General features: G+C 42.4%; 1 protein-coding gene across 2 annotated transcripts; it reads left to right on the top strand.

Annotated features, from left to right (window-relative positions):
* The first annotated feature begins 12,874 nt into the window (after window positions 1–12,874).
* LOC109538040 (juvenile hormone esterase) lies at window positions 12,875–15,596 on the top strand. 2 transcript variants are annotated; one of them, XM_048662145.1, is made up of 9 exons: window positions 12,875–13,030; window positions 13,083–13,233; window positions 13,286–13,574; window positions 13,679–13,848; window positions 14,079–14,285; window positions 14,346–14,478; window positions 14,601–14,797; window positions 14,859–15,003; window positions 15,066–15,596. In XM_048662145.1, exons 1-9 carry the CDS (start codon window positions 13,002–13,004, stop codon window positions 15,362–15,364), a joined length of 1,620 nt encoding a protein of 539 aa, XP_048518102.1. In that variant the 5' UTR covers window positions 12,875–13,001; the 3' UTR covers window positions 15,365–15,596. The 2 variants fall into 2 exon arrangements, with proteins under 2 accessions (XP_048518102.1, XP_048518103.1); XM_048662146.1 differs by lacking the exon at window positions 15,066–15,596 and having other exon boundaries at window positions 14,884–14,989.
* Window positions 15,597–18,232: the final 2,636 nt, after the last annotated feature.

The following is an 18,232-nucleotide window of genomic DNA, read 5'->3' as shown; positions in this document are numbered from 1 at the left end:
TGCCAAGGCTTAAAGCAGCAACAACGCTACACATAAAAACTGATGATGGTGGAAAAATACACCGAAACGTATTTTGATTGATAAATAGAGACAATAAATGACTGAAACCCAGGAATGAATTTGATTATTTTTTTCAAAAGTGTGTTTTATTCTGTCAGTCACCATCAGGCGTCCAGTTTTCACGGTGATTTTTGCCGGCTGGACTTTAACACCGTTTGCTCAATTTTGCGTTTGCAAAAAATAATCAAACGAAAATTTGGCAATTGCGCCAGCTGCGTGACAACGGTTTGACAAACGCGTCAAGAAAACATCGTGTGCTGACTTCTGTCACATTGGATGCAACACACGTCATTTTCAGTGAAACTCCGCTCATCCAAATCGATTTAAATTGGCCTCCCACGGCCAATTACTGTGCGCCTAATTTAATACCACTTACCAATTGCCGACTAAGGGCGAATCGATCCTTCAGAATATGGAGCCAATAAAGTGTGCAGGAGAACAGAAAGATCCTTAACAGCTCGCGAAAGATCGAACATTTTCTAAGCGGGCGAAAGCTTTTGCTGAAGGTAACGAAACCGAAATGAAAAAGTTTCCTTTGGAAAACGGGTGCAGTTCAATTGGAGAGCTGTTTTATGTAGAACCGTTTTAGCAACGTAGGTAAGTATACAGTGCGCGCCTCTCTTGCGCGCCAATGCTGTCAGAATAGGACGCAACATGATCGGCTCACCTAAGCGATCAGGCTTCATTATAAAGCGTTGCCAGGTTGAAGAATGTAGATTAGAGCTGCCCTCAAAACAATAAGTGAATTAGGCCTGGGTAACTCATCAATTTTTAGGAGTTCTACTCATTTCCGTTGCTGGGAAAATGTTGATGACTTTCTCAACTTTTTCTCACTTTTTCAAACTCGTCATCCTCATCGCTCTGAAAGTTTTTAGTTTCATCAAAATTTCCGGATTTTCCGGTTTGAAACCAAATAGTTTCAAGCAATCGTATGCGCAAAAGCAATATGTTTATGACTTTTTAGTTAGATGCTAAAACTCCGCCATCGGCCATGAGTTATAACTCATTAACCAATGAGGTAAACCTCACTGATTAACTCAGAGAGCGGCAACAACTCAAAAGCGCAGCTCAACACAGTGTTACTCAGGCCTAAAGTGGATGAAAGAAAAACATCTGCCACACTCGGCTGCAAGCAGCCAAGTCGCATGCAAAGTGATTGTTTCAATTTATCAAATTTCAATTTAAAGCCGAGCGAAGCGAAACGGCGCCCCCATAATAATAATAATAACCACAAGACATTCAATCCATAAAGGTATATTTAAAGGAAAAGCGAAATAAATCCCGCCAGTCCCGAAGGAATAATTAGTGGGGACTTTAAGCGTTTAGAAGGCAATCTCATTTCTTAATTAGATTTGCTTGCTAGTTCAGAGCTACGGTTAAGGAAAATTTCTTTTGTAATCTGCTTAGGGTCTGCCTTCCTGTCTTATTGTTTTACTATTTCGGGACCGTTCTGCGTCAGCCGGCTTCCATTAATTTTCCTCACTCAAAGGTGGAGGCTGCCGAATGATCATCGTTACCGCTCTATCCGTAGAAAAAACGCAACTGTCGCACTCAATTTGGCACTCTTTTGATGAAAAACTCTACATAGAATTTCCAGCAGCGCTGGCAATACAAAAGCGAGCTCACAAGCTGAAAACTTTTAAGCTCGAAGCGCTTTGATACGTCAAACAATAGAGGCATAATGTTTCAAGTGACACTGAACATACGCCGGTTTTTAGGACATCCTTAAGATGTTCTCTCTTGTCTAGGAGGCATTTTCCAGTCGTTTGAATCGTGAATTTGAAATAATCCCCGCCTTTGTTTATTCTCCTGCGCTTTGTTTCTGCTGCCAACACGAATTAGTGCGGGCATTCAGCCGCTTTAGCTAACAGTAAGTAAGCAACATAATTGCCTGTAGGTACTTACCATTCATGGAAAGGTACAGGCCTGGACACCTGAAACAGCGAAAACACAGCGCATTAGTTTTCCCATTGCTCTAGAGGGCCAGAGGGCTGGAAAATTGAATCGGGAAAGTTAAATACAATTCGGGCGCAGTTGGAAAAGCCGTCTTTTCTTCGGGCCCGCCAGGGAAAACGCGCGCTTACCTTGCCGAAAATTGCAATTTGTTTTCTGCTGGCAATCATACACTGTTAAGTTGTGCTCAGCGGACTATTTTCCTGCTTTAAAGTCCGATAACGTGGGGAATAAATCACACCAAGTCGTAACAATCCGGGAAATAATGGAGGTTTTCGCCAGAAAAGGAAATATGTCAGAATTTAGCTGCTCCTTTATGCAAAGAAATCTTCGGATTACTGTTCCAAGAGAATGCTTTTCGGTGTAAGTTTGCTGGGTTTGAGCTGCAACTGGAATCCGGAAGACAACCACTCCTTATAGATCAGCGACCCAAATTGAATATTCCCTGCGCATAAAATCGCCGATAAATGCGAGTCTCGTAGCGGAAAACGTGGAAAGCTTTGCGGCCTCTCTACATACGAGAGCTTAGTCCTAATCCATACTCCAGCAGCCGACTATATCATTCATGTATTCAAGCCCATCCAGGGTTATTCCGTAAATTGTAGACGACGATTTATCAGTATTCCGACATATGTTTCTCCTGCTACATTCGGCAGGGGAAAAGATCTCGGAATAATGGCCTGATTTATTAAGGAACTTGTTGCTCCTCTGCTGCTTAGGCAGCTGAAGCATCAGTTCAGCTGGGAAACTTTCCCGATAGGCCTTCGATGGAACATAAAACCAAACAACCCAATCCATCGCTTGCCCGAAGGAGCTTTTCCAGAAGTTCCCTAATAAACATCTTGCGCAGCAACTGTCTAACCTGTGTGGCTTTTATGGCGTTTAAACTGAAGTTTTAATGCAGCCAGAGGGAAACTTGGCAGCAGCAGGCAGGGGTCTTCATAATTTATTTAAAAGAAACTCACACATACGGCTGGAAGTACAATGGATGCTTTAGACAGATGAAATCAATTTCTGTGCAATTGTTTATGCACGGTGAATTGCTCAAGATTTATTAATAGCAAGCCATTTCAACGATAGAGCGCGTTATTTGCTGTAGCCGAACATGATCGAGTGGGTGAGAATCGCGATGTCTCTCTCTGGCCAATGCAGGCCCCTCTGGGCGGCTCAGGTAGGGGATCAGGTGGCCACACAACGCGCTGCCAGTTTGAAGTGCCCGTTCATCAACAAAAACTACCAAAAAGAACTGAATGCGAACCTAACATTCTGTATAATGAACCGGAGGAAGAGCGATGCGCTGGTAAATTAAATTTAAAAAGACACTTTATAGGCGTTTGCAAGACAAAAGCCTGGAAATCCCGCCTGAGACGCTGCTGTTTGCCAAAGGCCACAATTTAATTAATTCGATGTCAGACAGGAGTCAATAGGGTTTTTTGCTCCCCAGCCAAAGGACCTTTACGGAATCTCTAATGATCTCTTAACAATTTATTCATGACGTCGGGCTTAGTAAGTTTTCCGGCATAAATAGTCAAAGTGGGCCACCGTAATTAAGCATTCTTCCTATCGGTCTCAATGGGTTCACCCTGTATAAACCAAAAATTCCAATTAAGAAGACGGTTTGTTTCCAGCTCAGCGTCTAGCAGATTTATGTCCTCACCTTGCACACATACACACAATGCAATTCGGATTGAGGATATTTATTGAGCGCGCTTGGTACTTTTACTAATCGGATACGCTTGCTGGATTTTTCGCTTTTCTCACTCACTTCTTGACACAATCTCACTTTGCAGCGAATCGATCACCAGAATGGAGACAGAATATAGAGAATTACGTTCATACTCCATTAACTAATTCAATTCCCGAAATGTATTAAGTGAGGAACGGAACTCATCTATCACATTACTATTCCAAGATGTTTTCCCAAGAATGGAACGAGGAACGCACGTTGAAGGCTGATAGATCACGCTTTGTGGCACGTGTACATCCGGGTTGACTTATTTGCAATATTCGCAGCATTGAGGTGAGTGAGAATCGACTCCTTCCATTGAAGAACTTCAGGTGATAGTATAGGAAACTGTCTAAAGTTCCGCAATTAATCCTCGAGATTTTGCTTAAATGCACACAGTAATTAACATACTCGTCTAGTTCTTGACAATGGCTTTTTGAGAGTTGTTGGACAGAAACCGCGCAAAACAAAGAAACCGTTCCAAGTTCCGCGGTAGATTCCGCAAAAGGTTTTAACTGGATTTGTTCCAAACTTACCCAACCATTAAGCTAAAGCCTCCTTGTAAGACACCTGGAAGCCTCAAATCGATATCTTGCCTAGTTCTTGCGAAATTGCTTCTTCAAAACTGTGAAACAGAAACCGCGCAACTTGAAGAAACCGTTCCACGTTCCACGTTCCGCCGTAGATTTYGCAAAGTATTCTAGCTGGATTTTTTTCAAACTTTCACARCTAATGARGAAAAGCGCCCTTTAAAGATACCTGGAAGCGCCAAACCGAAATATTGTCTAGTTCTTGAGAAATGGCTACTGTAAAACTGGGTTACAGAAACCGCGCAAATTGAAGAAACCGTTCCACGTTCCGCYGTAGAYTCCKCAAAYGATTCKMGCTGGAGTTTTTCCAAACTTWCACAATAATTAACGTAAAGYCTCCTTTAAAKACAGCWGGAGRYSGTGKAYCGAAATATTTTCTAGATCTTGAAAAATAACGTCTTCACGRTCGTAGTACAAAMACCGCGCAAATTGAAAAAACTGTTCCAAGTTCCACAGCAGATTCCGYARAAGTTTTTAACTKGATTTCTTGCAAAGTTGCACAACAACTAAGGTAAAGCCTTCTTTTAAGATGTCTGGAAGCCTCAAGCCGAAATCTTGTCTAGTTCTTGAGAAATGGCTACTGTAAAACTGGGGTACAGAAACAGCGCAAATTGAAGAAACCGTTCCACGTTCCGCAGTAGACTCCGCAAACGATTCTAGCTGGAGTTTTTCCAAATTTACACAACTAATAAGGTAAAGCTTGCTTTAAAGACAGCTGGAGGCCGTGGACCGAAATATTTTCTAGATCTTGAAAAATAGCATCTTCACGATCGTACATAAATTGCGCAAATTGAAAAAACTGTTCCAAGTTCCACAGCAGATTCCGTAAAAGTTTTTTTTAACTGAATTTCTTCGAAAGTTGCACAACAACTAAGGYAAAGCCTCCTTTTAAGATGTCTGGAAGGCTCAAACCGAAATATTGTCYAGTTATTGAGAAATGGCTACATTAAAACTGAGTTACAGAAACCGCGCAAATTGAAGAAACCGTTCCACGTTCCGCTGTAGACTCCGCAAACGATTTGAGATGGAKTTTTYCCAAACTTWCAYAAKAATTAASGTAAAGCCTCCTTTAAATATAGCTGGAGACCGTGGATCGAAATATTTTCTAGATCTTGAAAAATAACGTCTTTACGGTCGTAGTACAAAAACCGCGCAAATTGAAAAAACTGTTCCAAGTTGCACAGCAGATTCCGTAAAAGTTTTTAACTGAATTTCTTCCAAAGTTGCACAACAACTAAGGTAAAGCCTTCTTTTAAGATGCCTGTAAGCCTCAAACCGAAATCTTGTCTAGTTCTTGAGAAATGGCTTCTTCCAAACTGGGGTACAGAAACCGCGCAAATTGAAGAAACCGTTCCACGTTCCGCCGTAGACTTCGCAAATGATTCGCGCTGGAGTTTTTCCAAACTTACACAATAATTAACGTAAAGTCTCCTTTAAATACAGCAGGAGGCCGTGGACTGAAATATTTTCTAATTTTCAAATTGAAAATAAAAAGTCAAAATGCAGAAACCGTTCCAGGTTCCACAGTAGATTCCTCGAAAGCTCTTTACTGGATGTTTTTCAAACTTACACGAYGATTAAGGTTAAGGTACCTTTCAAGACAGCAGGAAGCAATAAACTTATATATAAATGAACGATAAACGGCAAAAACCGYCCAGTTCCGCAAACGACTCCGAAAAAACATTTTACCGAATTTTGCTCAAATTTACATAGTACTTAACATAACTATTTCTTTAAAGGGTCTGTGAAGCTGCGACCTCAAATCTCACCCAGTTCAGGACAATCGCCTTTTGAAGACAGGTATTGTCGAAACGGCGCATATTGGAAAAAGTTTGTTGCCAAGTTTCCCAAAACTCTCCGAAAATCTAGGCGCAACCCCCATTGAAAGACTGTGAACAACTCCAATTGGTGGCAGCTCTGGTTTGGAAGTCTCGAATTTTCAGGGATTTCAAGGACAAACCGATGCTGCTTCCAAACAAATCAGGACTCCCGAATGAATGAAAAAAAGTCCTTAAAGCAGGATTTTGGACTGAAGTTGTGGCAACATTGAGAAGAGGAAAAATGTATGACGACCCGCACCAACGACATTAATCTTGCCGGCGCCAGTTTCCTGGATGACTTCGTAAAAATGCAAAAGGCCATTTTTGTCGTGCTGGGACGACAAGAGAAATATCCCCCCATTTCTCTGCCGTGTGCGAAATTCCATTTTTCAGGCCCGCGGGTCCATCAAGGGGCCATTCTTTCACTCCCCAAAAATAAAGTTGACGCATGTTTGCGTTGAACTTTGCTCATTATTTTCAGGCTCATGGTGCGCGTTTTATCGCATCAAGCTCTTCCCTCCCTGGGCGATTTGACCGTTTTCCACGGGATTAAATATTAATTTTCCAAAAAATGGCGCCACTAAAACCGCCACAAACTTATGGGTTTCTTGAACAAATAGCCCTCAAAGGGCCTGTCACAACTTATTAAATTTGAGGGCAAAAATACCGCAGTCTTTATATCCGGCTGCCGACTGGGAATTTTCAATATCGATATTCAAAGCTGCGTTATTCGACTTCTCCAAACTTTCTCTCAAAGCCAGCTGGAAAGTTGGAGCGCGCTCGACAGTCAATAAACTGTCAGGCCCCGAACGAATTGACTGGGATTTTTTTCTGATTTTGGGGCCCACTTCGGCCCCATCCAGAGTCCACAGAAATGCAAACAATCGCGAAAAGCCCACAAAGCATTCGGAGCCGGCTGGGATTTGGTATGTGATACACTGCAATTATGCAAGAATGCTGTTGAACCAGCCGAAGCTGGGCGAATTTCCGCTGGGATTATTGCGAAATAGTTTGGCTAGAATTGATTGCGTTATTAGTGCCCGGCCACCTCGAATAATTTACTGTCTGGATGGCGTTGCGACGCGCCAAATCAAGTCCATTCTTGCTCGAAGTCTTTGATTGATACAAGAGTAAACGATCCTGGTATAGGCCTGGGTAACTCAATGAATTTTTAGGAGTTGGCGCAGTGCTACGCCAGTGGGTTGGTGCGCCAACCCAACGCCCCGGCGCACGGACTCAGTTCCGTTGCCGGCAAAGTGTTGATGATTTCTTTTACGTGTTTTGAAATTTATTTTAAAGGCTATTTATCAATAATGTTTTTAACATTTCTTCAGAATTTTCCAGTTTTAGCAAAGTTGCTTTCTGCCTAAATGCTCAATTTTCTAGAGATTCGCTTCAAAATACTGACAATCTTAAGGTTTTTTCGCGAAAAATTATGAAATCAATTTTATTAAAACACTCGCCTCCTTCGTCGGTTTGTAGAAAGTTCTGAAATCCCGTTCCAGCTTCCAATTTGGGACAAAAATCAAATAATTTTCTATCAAAAAAGGAACCGAATAAGCGAAAGTTTATAACAAATTATCTGGAAAGCTCGTACTTACATTCCTCTGAAGCCAGTAGTGTGTTTAAAAAATGCGGTTTTTTAGTTTCAACTGAATTTTCTTTGCTTAGCTTTCTACTCAAAAAACGCTCCATTTTGTAGAGTTTTACTTAAAAATACTGACGTTCTGGACGTATTTTACGCAAAAAATTACAAGATATATTTATAGCTTTGTAGGAATTTTACAAAAACTTTTTTTGAAGTCGAATTTGGAACAAAAACGTCAACGAATAAAAGCCAAAAACTTGAGTGAGGTTTTGCAAAAACTTAACGCCCAACGCACTCACGATTAAAAGTCTCATGCTCTACCGACTGAGCTAGCCGGGCTGTGACGTAATGTGGCTGTTTCTTCCACATAATCGGCTAAACTGGTAAACAGATTAGGCAACAGTGGATAATCAGGTAGGCCTGGGTAACTCAATTAATTTTTATGAGTTGGCGCAGTGCCATGCAACTGACTTGGAGCGCCAACGCAACGCAGTAGCTCATTTCCGTTTCTGGGAAAATATTGATGACTTTTTCCCCTTGTTTTTAGATTTACTTTACAGGCTATTTATCAATAATATTTTGATCATTTCTTCAAAATTTCAAAACCGAATAATTTTATTCAGTTTTTTATCGAAAGTGATTTTTAAGTTTAAGATTATCTTGAAAAAAACGGCCAGAGCAAAAGTTTCGAAAACAATTTTTTGGAAACTTCGCCATCCTCATCGCTCTGAAGAGTTTTCAAGTTTTTTTAAAATGTCGGGTTATTTCAGTTTTCTACTCAAAAACCTTTAAATTCTTTCTACGCAAAAAACATGTTTGTTACTGTGTATGTTTACTTAAAATACTGACAATCTTCAGGAATTTTCTGTGAAAATTATAAAATACATTTTATTCGAACACTCGGCTCCTGAACAGCTTTGTAAAAATTGTTTAGGAATCTTTTCCAGCTTGGAATTTTGGACAAAACTCTAATAATTTTTTCTGGATTTTTTTCCAAAAATATTTCCCCGAACAGAACAAGTGAAAGTTTAAAGTCAACTATACGAAAAACGGTTTATTTAAATTTCGGTTACTTCACTTTTAGGTCAATATTTCTACGTGTTTTTCAGAAGTTTTCCTGTAAAATACTGGCAAATGGAGAGTCTTTTATGCAAAAAAGTTAAAAGATGGATTTTCAAGAAAAGTCGTTGTCTTTACAGTTTGGTCTTCTTTACCGTCTTTTTCGAACACCCATTTTACCTTTGAATTTGAGACAAAATTGAAATAAAGTTATCGTGTATTTTTTTCCAATTGATTTTCTCCAAAAACGACCAAAAAAAGCAAAAGCATCAACATTTGGAAAACTCGTCACCCTCATTGCTCTGATAATTTTTAAAGTTTATCAATCAAAATTTCCTGACTTTCCCGTTTTAAACCAAATAGTTTCAAGCAATCGTACCCACAAAAGCAATATGTTGATGACTGCTTTTAGTTAGATGCTCAATTTCCGTCAACGGCCATAAGTTATAACTCATTAACTCAGAGAGCGACAACGACTTAGTGTTGGCGCACTAAAACCGACACGGCTTGACGCGTCAGAACAACTCGTCAGCGCATTTTATGAGGCAACAGGCGCGTTTAATCTCTTTTTAGTTGGTTTCATTGAAGCCTATGACTGACTATGAATGGAATAAATGAAGTCGCAACATATTTTTTTGTTGTAAAACGTAGTTGCCTCACAAGAGAATTTTTTCGGAAATTCCCGAAAGTTCATGATGCTTTTGCTGAACGTGCAAGTCACTCCGAATGTTCGTTCTTTTCCTTGTGCCTTTAAGGACACCTTAAAATAAGCGGTTTCATCGGAAAAAAATCCCGGACGGTCCATAAATTAAGCCAAAAATCACTCACAAAATTGGAGGAAAATCACCATCTTCACGACGATGAAGTTATAGTGTATTTTTTCGACAAAATTTAGGTTTTCTCAAAAAACGACCAGGGAAACCAAAAACATATAATCAATATTTGGAAAACTCATCAAAATTTCCGGATTTTCCCGTTTTAAACCAAATAGTTTCAATCAATCGTATGCGCAAAAGCAATATGTTGATGGCTTTTTCTGTTAGATGTTAAAATTCCGTCATCGGCCTTGAGTTATAACTCATTAATCAATGAGTTAAAACTTATTAACTCAGAGAGCGACAATAACTCAAAATACGACGCAACACAGTGTTACTCAGACCTATCCTGGTAAGCTAAAGACTTCTTATCTTGTTAACCTGAGGGTACTGAACCACTCCATTGTGAGAAACTGAGTGTGAAAATATAATAAGCGTACAACTGTTATGGTACCAAAAATGCGATATTTTATGAGCGCGGTTTTTTTTGTGTCAAAAATCCACAATTCGGAGGAAGTTTTTAAAAAGCACTCAATGGATGACGCATTGGAAACTCGAGAATCGCCCGCCTACTCTTGTGACCTCACAGTGACTACTCGTCATTTTCACTTCTTTGACATATTTGACCGCCAGTTTGGCAACCACGAATTTTTTAGACCCGTTCCAGCCCCTGTCAAAAATATACAAAACTATTGTCTTCTTGCCAAAAATCCCCGAAAAAACTCTGCAATTTCGCGTATTTTTATCCGATTCGATTAATTCGAAATTCGGCCATCAATAGAGCGCGCCTAACACAATAATAAATTGCTGGAAAACGGTTATTTTATGCTCAAAATGTTTTAATTAACTAAAAGTGGTGATTGATTTTCAGTTTAATTAGCAGCAACATTGAGGGAAAATTTCCGTTTTGATTGGATCGGTGCGGCCGCCGGAATCGAAATAAAGTAGCAGTCTGCAGGCAAAGATGGGAATTATTAATGATATATACCGGTAGATTTCCCGCAGGAGCCATAGGACAGGTCAGACTGTAAACTATGTGCACGGGATCTATACATATAGTCGTACAGCCAGCTAGGAATGTTATGTCGCTCCCTTAGGGGAATTCCTCCCATTTGCGGAGGGTTATTTAGAGCTGCGGAACCGCATTAGAATCTTTGGGGCGCTAATGCAAAAACTCCCTATCCCAAGATCGTTCACTTGTTTGGCGAAACATTGCGAAATAAATCCCATTATCTTTGCTCGGCGCACAACCGACGAATAATTGCGTGTTCATTATTTTTAAAAGCCTCTAAGCGCTCTTCCCGCCTGAGCACCAGACTCTGTCCGATTCAATGGAATTTTGCACATTATTTATCTCTATCGATTTTCCTGCCAGCGGCTCCAGCCTCTAATGGAAATGCCCAAAGGATAAGGTGTTGCTTTACAGCGGGCGCGTTTGCTGTTAAGCATTTGAAATTTCGGAAAAATTGCAACATTTAGCAACAATGAATGCGTTTTCGACACCAAAATCATCATTAAACTCAAACTGACAGGAAATAGCTGTGTGTGTGTCATACTCGGGTAAATTATGCCAGCAGACGCTCACTAGCGGGCCCTTAGATGACAAGAAGTGTTAAGTGTTTAGTGGGCGCTTCAGAGAGCAGGCAAAGTCAAAGTTGGCCCTGACAGCATCTGATGCCGCCAGGGGCAACAGAAAACAAACCCCATCGATCTGTCAGCCGTGTCTACTAACCTCAAACTGTCGCGATGTGTCAGCTAACAGGCCCCGTCAAGCTATAGTCCGATTTCGGGCCTTTCGCACCTGGATGGCAAAGAAACAATAAGCACTAACAATAATTCAGTCTGCTGTCGTTCGCGACGCCACTGAGGAGACGCGGTGGTGGCAACGCGATCGGACGGAATGAGGCGCCTCCAGCCACCCCCGGCCTTTTATATCCGGTGGGGGGGATGGATGCTGCGCGTTCCTTAGCAACCCAGGATCATAATCATATCGTACGCCGCCACACAGCCACCCCCGACCCTAAAACAACGGCAGGGCGCTTGGGTGGGGGCCGGCAGTGAGGGTTGGGGCAGAAACCCCGGGGGGGTGGTTGCTCTTTTACCGGCTCTCGCGTGATCGAAGTGACCTGGTATCGGTAATAAACGGTTACATTTATGTGCAGTCGGTGTATGGCGCTTAATTGAATTTCATCTCGATGCCGATCGATTCTCTATCGATCATTGAACTTGCACCCCATTAAGTGGCCCTGTCTGTTCGGAAGAACTGTTTTTGAAAGCTTTTTGGCATTGGTGTAGACAGGCCTTGCCCGCTCTCGCCCAATAGCAGCCGCGCTACCAGCGCATTTCCACGGTAACCAGTCGGTTTGTTGATAGCTGGTGGCTTGCGCACAGATTGTCCGCCCCAACGCCCAACCTGATAGCATTACCATAACGCTTGAAATCATTTGGGGCCCGATAAATGACTCAACCAACTGCCCCGATAGTACTTGAGCGATAAAAGGCGGCCATTGTACCCCCCAACACTTAACACACATACGAATATGGCTAGTTAACAAACAGATAAAACTGGAACCGACGGAACAGTCAATGGAGTTCCGGTAGGGAATGTTTTCGGAACGAGATACGTGGCGGAATTTCGGCAGATAACCGACTCGTTTTCACACTTTATATGCTGTTTAAAATATTTCAATTGTGGGGGCGCGAATGGGAAAAAGCGACCGGCTGTCCCCATCGTGTGTGGCAACATTACAGATTATACAGAGTGTTTTTTCAATCTCCCATTTCTTGGGGTAAACTTGTCTCACAAAAAAGCTAGACAAGAGGGTGACTTGGGTATTTCAAATCGGATCCACGAAATTTTACTGCAGATTGCATTAGCCCGCAAAAATGCTTTTTTATCTAAAACACTTCCCCCAGTCCTTCAATTTGCGACCAGTTTATTTACACGAAAGATTGATCGATCTGATCGGGGCTACCACCTGATAGGGCTAGCTTTGTCTCGTTTCCACACACTGCCGAAATTGAAACTTCCCCAACCTTGGGCGAGTTCCCCAACCTTGGCCCATAGAACGCAGTTGCAGATAACCTGTTTGGACATTGAACTGGCGATGGAAGAATCTACTTCCTGCTTAAGATATTGAAGGCCAGAAAACCAGCCGAGTCATTGTTGTTTCAATAACATTGTGGTTCCATAACATGTTAATGAGGAAATAAACTTCGGCCGTGAACCGCTCCCATTGTTTCCCAAAATATATAAGACCGCCCAGAGCATAAAAATCACTACGTCTTGACCGATTGTTTATGACACTGTTGGTGTCTGACCCACTAAGGTCCCGCCCAATCACAACGAAGTAGCAATTACAGTGATTGTTGATTAGTTCTTCAGTCGTAATGATCCTGCTGTTGCTCGTGGCTCATTCGTAAGCAGATTCGGCCGATTTTCTGCCATCTTAAACGACTGTGGACTTGCAGAGTTGCCGGGCTTCAAATGGCTCCTCCCACCGCCACTGTGGAACAGGGCAAGATCCAGGGAACCACCGGTATCAATCTGGATGGCGATGAGTTCTTAAAGTTCTTGGGAATTCCTTTCGCAAAGCCCCCCGTTGGCAATTTGCGGTTTAAGGTAGTTTTAAGCCGATTTGCGCTACCTGGAGGCTCCACATCMTCCGTTTTAGGCGCCGGAGGCTCCAGATTCCTGGCAAGGAGTGAGAGATTGCACGCGCGATGGCAACACCTGCATTTCCGTATACGGAGACCCTTTGAAAAGTTCTGAGGACTGTTTGTACCTGAACGTCTTCACCAAACTCCTGCCGGGCCCGGAAACCACGCCCAAACCTGTGATGGTGTTCCTGCACCCTGGCGGGTTTGTTTTGGGTTCCGGTACGCAGGATATGTGCGCTCCAGACTTCTTGATGACCGAAGACATCGTTTTGGTTACACTCAATTATCGCCTGGGAATTTTTGGTATGTTTTATGCGGAAGGAATATGTACATTTTTGCACGCATTTAAAAGTAAAAATCTACGAGGTTTTTTCCAAAAATCACAAATTTTCAAAGGGAAATTGCAGGCTTTTTGAGCTTTGACGATCCCGCACTGGGCGTGCCGGGAAATGCAGGCCTGAAGGACCAAACCATGGCCTTAAAGTGGGTGCAGAAGAATATTGCCGGTTTTAACGGCGACCCGCATCAGGTGACGATTTTTGGCAATAGTGCAGGCGGCGCTTCAGTGCAATTTCAAGTGAGTCTACCGGAAACTTAATTAAAATCTCCCAGTTCAATTTTTTATCAGCGTATATTAATTACACTGATCGGGCATGCTCGGGCAAGGTCAACCATATCCATCTCTTTCCCGCTAGTAGTTAAGCGGCTGCTGTTCCTTGTCATCGCGCGCGAACGGATCAGTTGAGAATGTCCATGATAAAGCGATCGAAAATTGAAGTTTAAAAACTTTTTACTTCACTGTTGCAGATTTTGTCGCCGACGGCCAAGGGCCTGTTCCATAGAGCCATCGCCCAAAGTGGCTCAGCTTTGAATCCATGGGCGTGGGGCGACAAGAACGGACTGGCAGCTGCGGAAAAACTGGGCTCTCAAGTGGCCAGTGACACTGAAGCTTTGCAGCTGCTGATGGAAGCTTCCACTGAGCAAGTGTTGAACGCTTCTCGCCAATTTACTGATGTAAGAGCCACTGTATTTACCTCCACCATGACTACAGTTTCGCTGTTTTTTTATGCAAAGAACTTGCTGGACTCCAGCCAAAGGCGACCTTTTGGACCAGTCATAGAACTCCCAACTCCTACCGCGTTCTTGACCAGAGACCCAGTAGATCTATGGGAAGCTGGGGAGTTCAATGATGTGCCATTAATGCTCGGTAATTACGTCTGTGACTGGGGATCATGGATTGGTTTCAGACAAAGAAGGAGATGGTCGTTTGCATGGGGAAAAGGGACGAATAAGACTCTGCTTGCTGAACGCTGACGCTGTTTTTTACAGGGGACGTTTCAAACGAAGGAATAATCTACGAGTTTGAAAAATTATTGAGCGGCAAGGAGCCTTCGATTGACCCTGTGGAAGCAGCTGTATCCTGGAAGTTTGGCCTAGATAAAGGCTCAGACAAGTTCCGAAGCGTCAAAGAACTAGTCCGAAACTTCTACTACAAAGATGGGGTTTCCAAGAAGAGTCTTTTTGAGGTAAGGATGATTTCAGTCAAAGTTTCCATCAGCTCAACGATTGAGGCTATTCATACAACAGGTTCTGAGCGACGTGCTGTTTATAGAGGGCGTGCTTGAGTCGGCTAGACTGCACCTAAGGAAAACCAAACACCCGGTACACTTATACGTGTTTTCATACAATTCGAGCTCGAACCGAAAGTTCCTGACGGCAATGGGCTTGGATGGTAAGCAATAAAATAATAAAAATAAATAAAACAGCTCGCAGAGGTTGAAACATCATTTGCAGACACCATCCAAGGCAATCCGCATGGCAGCGAATGCAGTTTTCTCTTTTCCAAGCGGCTCCTGGGTATCGACTTGGAATTGACTGAAGACGACTTCAAAGCCGTAAGAGAAACGGTGAAAATTTGGGCAAACTTTGCGCGCACTGGCCAGCCCCACCCGCTCTGGGACCCAGTGACGATCAGCAACAATCTGACGTATTTTTACATCGACCGGATGCCTTTGTTGAAGCAAAATCCGTTCGAGGACAGGATGAAGCTGTGGCAGCACATCAAGCTGCTGCTGTCTGAACAAGCCTGCTAGTAAGAGTGGCAAAATTGCCAGCCACCAGTTCAATTTTTCACCGGTTTAATGCAGCTCCGGGTGAATGAGGTCGTGACCTGGAACATATCCATCTCGCTCTCATTAATTAGTGAATCGGGGATAGGTGGTGTCTGCGCCCGCCCGGGGATCACGTTTGCCCTTAAAGCGGCGACAAGTTGAAGTGGCTGCGTTGTGATCCTGTGGAACTTGCAAATAAATGAAAAGCAGTATATTTTCTGAGTTCTTGGCGATTGAGGGCAACTGTTTTGAATAGTCGGTTGAAAACGCGGAAACACATGTGTGATAAATGCTCGACGAGTCATTTGCACCGAAAAAGCGGGCAAACAATCGGGCAAGGGTTATTTTTCAAAATGACACAAATATGGACTGTGCACGTCCCGAAATTTGCTTTAGTTGCAAACGAATTGTTTGCAGTTGTAATCTACACATAACGGACAAAGGGACGCCCGTTTTATTTAAATGAGTGGCCGAAACACCGTATATTTCAGCAGTGAGCGGCTGCCAAACCTAATTTCTCATTTCGGCTGTTGAAGTGACTCGGCAATTTAACACCAGCGCCGAAGAAACACACATAAATAGGCTGTCTATTGAGGTGTCACTAGCCGTTTAAAGTTCGCCCGGAAGTGGTGGTGAAAGTTCGTTTTTCCTCCTCAAGCGAAACTTTGCGTTCAGTTGAAACTTAATTCATTAGTTTATGTGGAAGGACATTGAAAGCCAATCAACCGGGAACGATTATCAGCTTCGCCTAGTTGCTCCCGGTACACGGGATGTTGGGTCTGGACTGGAAAGAGTATTTGCATAGATGGGCAAAAGAACTGTGTGAAAATGCCCAAACACAAACGCAGTTTGGCACAAGTTTGCAAATTTATTGGTCTGCGGCTTTGCCAAGCACCTAACATTCACACTTTGTACGTGTAAACGCAGCCACAAACCACCGGGAGTTTCCGATGCTGGACTGCAAAACGCACTGAAACGATCGAATTTTTGATAGCGCGTGCTGGATGAGGATATCCAGATATCCAGGAAAAACCAATGAAAAATCGCCAGTAAATTCGAATGGAGCAGCCAGGCTGGATTTCAGTCCCATTCTAAGCGTGTGAACTCGTTCCCCAAACCCAATCAATAGTGCTTTATTCCCTGACGCTATTTATTACCATTAAACATTTAGTGGAAAATATTGCGTTTTTCCGACAGTTCGCCGAGAAACCAGCCCCGATCTAATGGAGTAGAAACCGACCCTTGTTCCACAGCCCAAATCCCATAAACCTGCACAAGTTATCTGCGACCTAGAGGGATCTAGGCTAGCTGGCGAAATTGAAAGACTGTTTAACACTGAAAAAATACCGCAACTCTTCCAGTTTAGAATCGCGTCTCATCTGGATCGAAGGACATTTCCCTGGACGGATTTGCTGTTGAAACAATTGCGTTATTCCAGATTTATTTGTCTGGCATTTGCAGGTTTGTGACGTAATGGTTGAACATAAATCACGGTATTTCATCAAGTTATGCTGGTCTACATAAAGCCCGCTGCAAGAGTTACACGGTCGAACTAACGCTTAACAAAGTTTGATGACTGCGCCCGGCCACTGACAAATTGCACGAATTTTATCCAAAATTCGCTTCATAAAAAACAGCAATTTTATTGCAATGCAGTGGATTTGATCCAGGTTATGGGCAAGCAAAGACATTAATGGACATTAGGCGCACCCTGTATCAATTGTTATCACCTTAAAATAAACTAGACGTTCATAGCTACAACTTTTGTATCAAACATTTTTCTCTAAGTTTCAAATTAGATGGTCAAACGGGGTGGCCAAAGTTCAATCAACAACCCTGCACATAGTGAAACACCGCGCGCTCTCCGCCCTCTATCTCTAAAACGGTTTAACGTATAAAAAAATGTTTGGAACAAAAGTGGTAGAGAATTTCATCCACTACAATATTCCTAATAAATTTAAATACCGTAAAACTTACCGGAATCGAAATATTTGCAAAAAATGCGCAAATGCGGAAGTTTTTTTGACCGTTGACTTTACCGATCTACAGTTGCGTCCACACTATCATAAGTAGACATTGAGACAAGTATTCTTTGAATCAAAAGAAGACGATCTGACCTAACTCTTATTAACAAAAACCGTCAGGCTCCTCTGCTATTGATGGTCAAAATTATTCAAAAAAATTGTCTTTTTCGAAATATCGGGAGAATCGTACGATCTATTTTAGTGAAACTCGCTGTGAATTCGTTCTCATGTAAGACTCATATTTTGATGAAACAATCGAGTATCTGTTTTGGACAAGTGGAAAATTCTTGAGGGTCGTGGCACAAAAACTGCCAGAACTTTTTAATTAGTGGATGGAATCAACTAATTTTTTTTGGTTGATGCGCTAATCATTTAGTCACAATAAGGTCGGATCCAGGGGGGGTCATGGGGGTCATGACCCCCCCCCCCATTTAATTCTCTATCCAACGATGCCAAAACGAATTATGTGGCTCGAATGGTTCTTGAGAAACTTCGAAAAAAGCAGCGTCATGTTCAAGTGGATTTTGCAACTCAAATAAAAACCACGCAAGTCTAAAACTTCCTGAATTCAAGCCTTTTTTGAGAAAACTGCCAAAATTTCCCCATCCGTGGTTCACTTTCTAAAAATACCATTTATTTATCTCTAGAATGATGTACAAATGAGCGTTCTTGCTCATTTTGCCTCCGAGATACAAGCAAAAACGGGCCGGAAAATATGAAATTTTGGCATAATCTTGCACCTAAGTGTTTGATATTCAAATTTCGCTTTCTGGGCCAAAACTATTCGAATTTCCTCACTCACGTTGTTACGACTGAATCGAGTTTT

Source organism: Dendroctonus ponderosae, unplaced genomic scaffold, assembly GCF_020466585.1.
Source record: "Dendroctonus ponderosae isolate FM_Combo_2020 unplaced genomic scaffold, Dpon_F_20191213v2 Dpon_F_20191213_10, whole genome shotgun sequence".
NCBI lineage: Eukaryota > Metazoa > Arthropoda > Insecta > Coleoptera > Curculionidae > Dendroctonus > Dendroctonus ponderosae.
This window is presented reverse-complemented; position numbering and strand designations above follow the sequence as displayed.